The 10,360-nt window shown below is 35.0% G+C and overlaps 2 protein-coding genes across 2 annotated transcripts; one reads left to right on the plus strand and one right to left on the minus strand.

Moving 5' to 3' along the window:
* The first annotated feature begins 352 nt into the window (after nucleotides 1-352).
* Nucleotides 353-2,749, plus strand: LOC104233020 (photosystem I reaction center subunit VI-2, chloroplastic). The gene is made up of 3 exons (XM_009786328.2): nucleotides 353-635; nucleotides 1,244-1,370; nucleotides 2,430-2,749. The coding sequence occupies exons 1-3, from the start codon at nucleotides 505-507 to the stop codon at nucleotides 2,607-2,609; spliced, it is 438 nt and encodes a 145-aa protein (XP_009784630.1). The 5' UTR covers nucleotides 353-504; the 3' UTR covers nucleotides 2,610-2,749.
* Nucleotides 2,750-3,000: 251 nt separating this feature from the next.
* On the minus strand, nucleotides 3,001-6,921 carry LOC104233019 (rop guanine nucleotide exchange factor 12-like). Its single transcript, XM_009786327.2, has 7 exons — nucleotides 6,367-6,921; nucleotides 5,748-5,864; nucleotides 5,299-5,453; nucleotides 4,945-5,019; nucleotides 4,597-4,857; nucleotides 4,174-4,494; nucleotides 3,001-3,738 (listed from the first exon to the last, which is right to left on the minus strand). Exons 1-7 carry the CDS (start codon nucleotides 6,680-6,682, stop codon nucleotides 3,328-3,330), a joined length of 1,656 nt encoding a protein of 551 aa, XP_009784629.1. The 5' UTR covers nucleotides 6,683-6,921; the 3' UTR covers nucleotides 3,001-3,327.
* Between the last annotated feature and the right edge of the window lie 3,439 nt (nucleotides 6,922-10,360).

A 10,360-nucleotide genomic window follows, 5' to 3' on the forward strand; every position in this document is an offset into this window, starting at 1 on the left:
AGTAAACAATCCTTTTCTCTTTTAACTTCTATTAATGATTGGAGTAAGATCAGTAAGTAAAGGTTAAATGTAATTAGTCAAATATCATAAGGAGTAAAACTGGAATAAAATAATAGAAAAACAATACTATACATTTACTTTTAAAATATTAGTCGAAAATATATATTTTTTCCAAATAGTAAAAAGTTCAATTTGAAACGAAAAAAGGATGTTTTAGAGAAAAGAAAATAAATAAATTAAAGACAAACGCCAACCCTTTTTCTGGTTACTTTGGCCTTTGCCTCACAAAAAAATCGAAAAATTACACAAAATTCACAATCTTAAAAGGGATAGGCTTATCCGGCCTCAACATATGTGGCACCATACAAAGTTAAACTCCATATCTTTAGCAAGATACCCATTGTGCCACGTGTCTTTTGGGATCCATGAAAAAAAGATCAACAACCCAAAAATGTGCAAATTATTACTCTCTAAAGTTAGTTTTGTTAGTTTGAAGTGAAGAGCATGGCATCTTTGGCAACTCTTGCTGCAGTACAGCCCACAACTGCCGTCAATGGGCTAGCTGGAAGCTCCATTATTGGAACTAAGCTACATGTTAAATCATCTCGCCTTAATTTGAAGTCTACTAAATCCAGGTACAGCTTTCAACATGTAGCTTGTCCATTCGTGTATAGAAGTTAAACTTATAGTACTAAAGATTTATTAGAAGGGGAGCCTTGGCGTAAAAAGTTACTGCCATGTGATCATGAGGTCACGGTTTCGAGCCGTGAAAACAGTCTCTTGTAGAAATGCAGGTAAGGCTGCGTACAATACACCCTTGCGTCCGACCCTTCCCTGGATCCGCGCATAGTGAGAGCTTAGTGCACAAGGCTGTAGGGGCATATGTAGTATATACGTGACAAGTTCAACTGAAACCATAACTTTCGATACGGAGCATAAATTTATGTGCAAAATCTATTAAAATTGCAACAAATAGTGAATTTGAACCCATAGCTTTAAAAATATAATGAATTAAATGCTAAAAATCTAAGGCTGAACCCATAGAGTTTAAAATTGTAAATCCTGGAGCCGCCTCTGTCGGGCTGCCCTTTTTGTATCCAATCTATTGCCTTAATTTTTATACTTATTACTAATCTCACTTAATATGAACATTCAATTATTATTGTCTGTTTATGCGACCTGATAATGTAAAGTGTTGGTTTTTTGGTGATAGTAATCTGACTGGCTATTATATTTTTGCTAGGGCTGGTTCTGTGGTAGCAAAGTATGGTGACAAGAGTGTATACTTTGATTTAGAGGACTTGGGCAACACCACTGGCCAGTGGGACTTGTATGGTTCAGATGCACCTTCGCCATACAACTCCCTTCAGGTATTTGATTACTCCCCCCAACCCCCAACAACCAAAACAGATTCTTTCTTGCAGCAATACTTCATATTTTATTCTATACTATCCCAAAAGAACTTTTACACGTTTCACTGCATTTGCTCCAATTTGTTAGTATGGTGCACGCAATGTTTCATACTCTGATTGACTGATTGGATAAGAGATGGAGTAAAAATAGAAAAATACTTACTGGATATTTTGCATAACTATTGGAACAATTTAGAAACAGGAATTTTTCATCAATTGCCAATACTCTGAATGACTTCTTTGATCTTTCTTAGCAGATGCAATTGGCATATTATGAACAATTTTTCCTCTGCAGTTTTTCAATTGGCAGGGATCCTGCAGCATTTCAATATTATAGGGATTAGTCACTTCTTTCACGTTTAAATTTAACTTCTCATTCATTGGTACTATACAATAGTCTTGGTAGCTTTCTTAGGTTCAGTTACGGCGATGGGCAATTTATGAAGTGTTTGCTTAACTAGGATTTTTGTGTGTGTTTTAGGAATTGAGCATGTATTTGAGCGTAAAGCAAACAGTTCCTTATTATGGTCTTAGGAACGTTAACATCTGAACAACTTGGAGTACATGAGAGTTATGAACAACTTGGCATACTTAGACAAATTACAAGAGATGTTTTGTTCTACTTAAGGTCGGTAATGAGCATATGAGCAGTAAGTGAAGAAACACAGTTTCTTACATATGCAGACATCAGTATCGTGTGGATAGAACATATGATTAAACTGTTTCGTAGTTACTTAAGCTCAGATGCAGATCCAAGATTTTAGATCAGTAGGTACAGAGTATCATTATACCAACTACTGTATAGAAATAGATATTTTCTAAAATTTCTGATATACACAGTTACAATCGAAAGCACTATCTACTTTGCATCCACAACTACTTGTGCTAGTTGTGCGTGTCTGACAGGCATTAAGGGTTTGTTTGCCGTGCTTGCATGGAGTGATTGTGTTAGTCTAAGCTCACATGTTGATTGTGCTATTGTGATAACTCTCTCTTGTATTGTTTTGTATTTGGTAGAGCAAGTTTTTCGAGACTTTTGCTGCTCCTTTCACTAAGAGAGGTCTGTTGCTCAAATTCCTGATATTGGGAGGTGGCTCAACTCTTGCATACTTCAGTTCAACTGCATCAGGGGATATACTACCAATCAAGAAAGGACCTCAACTTCCACCCAAGCTTGGGCCACGCGGAAAGATCTAATTCCTTTTCAATCCAACTTTCTCAACCTTCATTTTGTAATTGATGTATCTGTCCCCAGCTTGTAAGTATTCTTGAAGCCTACCTGAGACCTTTTGTTACAGAAGGTAAATCTTATTGCAAAGTTGGAGCATTGCTTTCTAGCTTGTCGTCTTGTGACATCGAGTGTTGAGATGTTACTTTAATTGGTTCAGGTAGGTGTCAATGAATAATGATTTTAATTAAGCTTTGGCTAGAAAGTCGATAAACTATTTTGACTTCTAATTCACTAGAACAGGAAGCTCTTTGCTTTAAATTTGGCTCAGAATGTCAAGGCACTAACATGATATTTCTCACTGTTTCTGTCCATAGGAGAAAATTGAAAGGAAATAATTACTGATAAGTTGCAGGGGAATTGTCTTAAAACCAAATAATGATACTATACGCCGTATAATCTCCAAATTCCAGATTACAAAACTCTTTCTAGCAGAGGCTATCCAAGGTAAGAATGGACTATTTCGGAAAGGTCCACCACTTCCCATGATTATTTGTCAACAAGGTGACATCGTCTGCAGAGTGAATCATTTTAATAACTATTCCCTATTTACAACAGGAATGGACTTAGTATCCTAGATGGGTTGTGTGATTCATCTCATTATGTACATTTGAGGCTGATTGTCACTTTGATGACTTCCTCTGTCTAGCCTCCGATGAGTTGATCCGTATTTCACAGCAACATCACTTAGTGGCGTGCTGTGGGACTTCTAGAACCAACTAAGTTCTCTAAGTAAGAACTTTTCTTGTTTGTGACTATGTTAGGTGGTTTCTTCGCATCAATGTCTAACTCCTCCTTCAAATCTTTCTTTGCGTCATTCTCTCCTTGTTCCACTGTCCAACCCATGAAATCCAACAGCGTCATTGACGTTGGATTCTCCACAGAGTTAAGCTTTTCTACTTCTTCCTTGGCATTTGGGAATCTGCCTGATGGACATACGCGTAATGAATCTCTTAGAGGAAACCTCTTTACTTCAGCACTCGAAGGATTTTGGGCCGTAGCATCTGCTTGGAGAACATCTTCAATCCTTGACATGACTGTGTGTGCCCTGCTCTCTATTATTCTTGAATAGCTTTCTAAAATAGCTTGCCCCACATCCTGTAAAATCGAGAAAAATATAGGTTATAACTTATTAATAGCCTAAGAACTGAAAACCTTTTAGCTTTGCAGTTTTATTTTTGAAGGGAAACTACACAGTATAACCGCTCTCAGAATAATAGCCGGCAAAATGTATATTAATATAATATACATATTTTATACATAATCAGTGTATATATATTTTTTGTATATTTGGCTAGCGGATTTAATTATTATTGGCCAACCGGTCAAATGTGTAACTTGCCCATTTTTGAAGCCCTTGCGACTTCAAAAAATAGATGAAACTAATCATAGGAATAATGAACAACATATGAATATGCTGGTAACAACCAAAAGAACATCCAATTGCATATCTTGCAGAAACAAGGTAAAAAGCGTAGATACTCTAGTATATCATTAAAAATTTGAAGTAGATCAATAGAGGGCGCTTCTTACCCCATTGAATTGGATTTTGCTAATGTCTAGAGATGACTGAGGAATTCCAGGGAACCTCTGCTTAAGAATAAGCAAGATAGTCTCTGCTCTTTCTTCAAAGATTTCTCTCTTCTCTAAACTAACGGCGGAACCCCATGCTGACTTCCCATCTTTAGAAGTCATCTTTCGTCTCCAAATAATTACAGAAGCCTCAAGTTTGTTCTTGAGGTCTAAAATCTTATGTTCTGAAGACAAGTCCATAGTTGTGAGGAAGTAGTCAGGATCAAAGTATTCATCAGTGATGCTCTTATAGATCGCATCTCCAAGACTTGCTCTCCCATTCTAAACATAAAATAATAAAATATTCAAAGACAATACTTAAATAGTGTGACGATACATTTATACAAAACTTCTACGTTCAAGATTTCCTTTTTGTTATTGTACCTTGGGTAGTGAGTCTATATAACTTTCAGGGATCTCCATTTCCGATAGGACTTGAGCATTTATAGCCATGGCTGCTTTAAGTACTTGGTTTACTGAATCCTTCTGAAATTGCAGCCATTTTCTTGTAACATCGGACAAGCCATTTAGAGGAACCTTAGGAGTCGGTATCCACCATTTATCATCTTTCCTCCCTTCCTGTGATTCGTCATCCTTCGATATATAGGAGAACTCGTTTTGGTCTTTAAAGTTATCTAAGCAATCCTGTGTAGATCATCAAATCGAAGCATAAACATCAATGCTTTTAAATAAGATTATTTTACAATGACTTGAAATGAACTTTTCTCTTACAAGAAGCATAGCGTCTAGCTTGCGTAATGCTGGAATATTCATTTGAAGATCGGTTCTCTGCTTTGTCACCATAACCTGACAAATAAAAAGCATATTGTTGGATGTGCGAACAAAGTCTCACATTGGTTGCTGAAAAGATTGGGAGCCTACATATAAGGTGTTGGGATCTCTTAATGGAGTGAAGCCTTTTGGGAAAAACTGTACGGGCTTAGCCCAAAGCGGACAATATCACACCATGTTAAGAGTATCATTAGGCCGCTTTAGCCCAACACATATGCTCTTGTAAGTTGTTAGCTAGATATATATGACATGATGAGGAGTTTCCGAAAAGATGGGGTTGAGGGAGAGAATTACCTCCATACTTGTTCCATCTTTTGATTTTTGTTTAGAAGGAACAAATTCAACAATGTGATCTGTTACAGATAACAGCCAGTCAATTTCTTTTCTCCATTTGGCTTTTCTCTCAGATGGCATAGGCTCTAATCTCTTCTGTTCCCCAAAAGCAGAAGCTGCATTCATGAGTAAAGAAACAAAGATAGGAATAAAGAAAGTATTATTATGAGAAAATAGAATGCATATCATATAAACAACACCACCAACAAAGAACCCAGTATAATCCCGCAAATAGGGGTCTGGGGAGGGTAGTGTGTACACAGCGTTACCCCTACCTTGTGCAGGTAGAGAGACTGTTTCCGATAGACCCTCAGCTCCAAGCAAATGAATGTCATGTAAAGTGAAACCGAAATAGTGTGTGTGTGTGTATATATATATATATATCCTGTGATGTGGTGGAATTGAGATACCTGCTAGGTTTGTGATTGCATTAGACAATGCCAGTGCAGATGACACACCCTTTCCTCCACCGGACATGTCCTCGCCAAGCAGCAACTTTGAAAACTTTTCCTTCATCAGCTCCATATCTGAATTTGTGAAGAAAAAAGTAGGTATGTCAACAATATGGTCATAGGAAACACGAACATTTGAAAATAATATCACCAGTCTTGAAATTTTCTCAAACATTTCACCAAGTTTTGTCCCCAGAGATTGAAGCCAAAGAGAGACAGAAAGGGGAGAAATCTAAATTCCCTTTCAAAACTAGGCAATAGAAATGATGTAAAGAAATAATATAATTAGCCAAGGTTTTTTCGTATTTGAGTTCAATGCAGAATTAATAAATGAAAGAATCTATCAAATTTTCCCAGATAAAGGAGGAAGGTTAAATAGGTTGACAATTATGCGTAAAACTAATCAATTCATAATAATTCCTAGCACGTGCTGCAAAGGGTCCACATGCAGCAGAATAATTGTTAAGAATTCATACAACAGAACAAACTTGTTTGAAATTGAGGCGTTACTATTGTTGTTACATTGTATTATGAAAAGACTAGATTTTCCCACATGCGAAATTAGAAGATGGCTTGCCTGAAGGCTGGGTCTGTCTAGGGCGAGGGCTAGGGACACCAGGATCATTAGCCAAACGTGATTTGATAGACTCAGTACGACTAAGGACACACCCAATCCTTTGAAATTCAACAGGTTGATCATGTAAAGGCATTGAAGCTTCACTTTTCGACGTTACCCTTTCATCCCCTGAAGTCAATATTGATGAATCACTATTATTAATCTCAAGAATCATACTTCGCGTTTCCTGTCCTGTTCCATCCTCTGACTTTCCTTTGAAATGCAGTAATTTAGCCTTGCACATTTCTTTCGCTTCCTCAAGTGCTGCTCGAACCATCTTTCTGATTCAAGCAATATAAAACTATCTCACGCGATCAACCTTCCGACCATGCAGCAATAACAACTACGTCCCAGTTTGAAACTAATTGAGGTCGGTTATATGAAACTTGAGATTATAAGACAGGAAAACTTATATATTTGGGGATGGAGGGGAGGTGAAAAGAAGGATTAGAAAATGGAAGCTTTGGCTTTAGAGGAGATGGAATTAAGCAAAATATTGTTTTTTCTAATTGAGAAGTAGAGAATGGAGGAGGTTTTGGTGTTAGTTTCTCAAGTTTTTTGTGAATGGTTGGGAGAACGTGCGGTGCATGTTTCAGCAAACAGGTTACTTTGTTTTGATAATTATTTTAAATAAATTTCTTTCTTGCTATACAATGTATATGTGCTTATTTGGAGAGTCATGACTAGCTTTTCGGCAAAATATTGATGGCTGAATATTTTTTTACTTTAAATAAAAGTCAGCCACATCCCTCCACTAAAATAAATCAAAGGTGTGCAGAAGATACTCCTTCTCTCCCAATTTATATGTCGTAGCTCCGATTTCGAGAGTCAAATTTTTTAATTTGAACCATAAATTCAAACATAATCTTTAATATTTTTTTTAAATAATTTATATGTTTGAAAACTATGTAATAAGTCATAAGACTAATACTTAACAATTTAAAATATTAAAAAAGCATATTAAAAAGTTGTGGCAAAAAATTCCTTTGACTTTCAAAATCCAGCACAAAAATTGGACAGGAGAGTATTAATAATTAGAAAAAGAATCATTGCTTAAATGATTGTAATAGTTCTGTTCCCTCAGTTAAGGTTTTATTCTGATTTTGATGTGTGACCAAGCGAGAAATTTTACATGAGAATTGCCAAATCATACTTAAGTCGGGCCCTTATCGTTTGACATATGGAGCCATGACCCCACCCTTCATCATCACTTCTCCGTCACAATTCACCTACTCTCACTTTCTGGTCATTCCTCATTTTTTTTTCTAATTCATTCTCCTCCACACGGACTTCACCCCCTATATATCCTCTTCTCTTGTTATAAATCCTATAATTATTTTTTACAAATCCATTCGGTTAGTTCTTCTTTCCCACTGAGCTTTGCACCCAAAAAAGAGGTTTGAATTTATGAAGAAAGAAGCTCTCACAAAATTAAAGTTAACTACCTTAATCAATGAGCAAATGCCAAAAAAGCTCAATTCGAAGAATAAACGGATGAGAAAGACATTTGAATAGTGAAATTGCTTTTACCCGTATTTTTAGTCTCAACCCTTGCATTCGAAAGGGATAGAGAAATTCATGAAGAAGGGGCAGATGGCTGTAATTCTACTTTCTGAAGAAAGAGAGTAATCTTCGACTATTTTGCTTATAATTTGAAGAAAGATGCCTAAACAATATTTTCGTTCAAAATTTATAAAAGCTGCACAGCCATAGATGTACACATGCCAAAAATGAGTAAAACAGAAAATGAAAATTGCTTGAGATCTGCACTTGTTCCAAGTGTGTGTGAAATTAGGGAAAAAAATGTTAATTTAATTTTCATCAATTTACCAAACAATTTTGGTATAGTTGAAAATAATCAATTGTTTGTGCTAAGGCAGGGGCGGCCCGACCAATTTCAAGGCCTAAAACCAAACTTTACGAGAGACCTTAACTTTTTTATTAATAAAAATATTTATTTTTATTTGAAGTCTATTTTTCTAACTTTTTTTTTAGATGCAAAGCTATTATTATTTTTTAATAATCAATTTCTCCTAATAAGTCTTTCTCAATTAACAATATAGCTAATTCATTTTATATCTTTGAGACATTGTTGATCTTAGGTAAGATTTTATCAATTTTAATTTTGACATACTTTTTTTCGCTGAAGCAACGGTAATAGGAGTTATTAACATTATTCTATAAGTAATATAACCATTTGGAAAATAATCAAATCTTTTTATTTGATTGAGTATATCAATCAAATTGTTATCTTCTAATTCTACTATTTTTCTTAATATTTTTAATTCAGAAAATAAATCTAAACTATCAATATTAGGTTGATTATTGTGATTTAAGGAGCATTCAAGATGAAGACAATATTTTTTTAAATTTCCATCATCTAGTGATCTCAGTTTTTACCGCTAAATAAAAAACCAAAAATATTTTCATATGCCTCTAATTGTTCAAATCTATTTTAAAGTGAAAAAAATAACCTTGTCTACTACTCTCTACGGTCCATAATAAGTGACTTTTTTGGCTTTTATTTTGGTCCAAAATAAGTGTCATTTTATATAATCGAGAAGGAATTAACTTTATTATTCCAAAATTTGTCCTTATTTACATATCTCAATGTGTCAAGTTAACAACATACAAATTTTAATTAAGGATAATTCAGTCAAAACACATTTTTGTTCTAGGAGTCACTATTTTCTTAAGGGGCACAACAAAGGTTAAAAAGTCATTTATTATGAGCCAGAGGGGGTATGTATAAAAAGTAATCAACTCTAAAGGACTCTTCGAGAGATTTTGAGATTTCACTATTAACATTCTCCTCAAATTGTTTATTTCTATATATTACACGTTTCTTATGAAATTCAGGTTCGATATTAATTTCAAATGCAATTTCCTTGGCAGAAATCAAAGCAGTTGCAAATCCTTCATCTCTTTATTTGTTAAATAAAGAAATTAAACTTTTTCACTTCACATAACTTTTTTAATATATATATATATATATATATATATATATATATGAGGCCTCTATAAATGTGGAGCCTAAAGCAGTTGTTTTACTTACTTTATGGGCGGCCACCCCTGTGCTGAGAAGAAGTGGAGAAAGAATAAAGAAAATTGAGAAGATGAATCCGGGAGTGAGAATGTAGGTCAAGAATGAGGGAGAGAATGATGATGAAGGGTGGGTTCCATAGCTCCGTGTGCCAAACGATAAATAGCCTCACTCAAGTATGATGTGGCAAGTCTCACACATTGTAAAATTTCTCGTGACCAAGCATATTTAACGTTCAATCAAATCAACCGAGCTAAATTAGTTCTTGCAACTTTTCTATCTATCACGTGTTTGTTTGTTTGTGACAAACTCATATCTCAACCAAACAAAATTGAGAAAGAAGAAAAGCGGCGGAAAAAGAATATGGTCTTCTTTTCCACAATTATTATTCTTGTTCTCCCTCCCAAATAGCTGCTATATATCCCATTATTATTGCTCTCCTTGTTTGAATGTTACTCTTGTAATTCATTCTTGTTGGGTTGCCACCTTGAAGTTAAATTGGTTGGCGATTTTTCAGCTGTTGTTGCTGATTTTTTTTTTTTAATTTAAAGTTTACGACTAGTACATATAGGATCATTACAATCAGAACAAAACAATAATTCAAACTAGTATTGATCTTTTACCCTTCGATATCCTCTAAATTCTCAACTTTCAGCTTTAGAAGTACATAAAAACGAAAATTAGAATAAAAGCCATTGCATATTTAATTTGGAGATAAAACAACCCAAATTAAGCAATTAAACAATAAGAATTAAATCTAAAACGTAAAAAAAAAACCAAAGGTAAGTAGTTAACCGAACAGTTTGCGGAAAATAAACCCAACACAGCCCGATACCGGGGTGTCACTAGTCACGAGCATCTACCAATTCTAACACAAGTCTGAAAAGTCTACAAAGCTATTACAAAGCCACT

The sequence above is a fragment of the Nicotiana sylvestris genome, chromosome 10 (assembly GCF_000393655.2).
Source record: "Nicotiana sylvestris chromosome 10, ASM39365v2, whole genome shotgun sequence".
In the NCBI taxonomy this organism is placed as follows: Eukaryota; Viridiplantae; Streptophyta; class Magnoliopsida; order Solanales; family Solanaceae; genus Nicotiana; species Nicotiana sylvestris.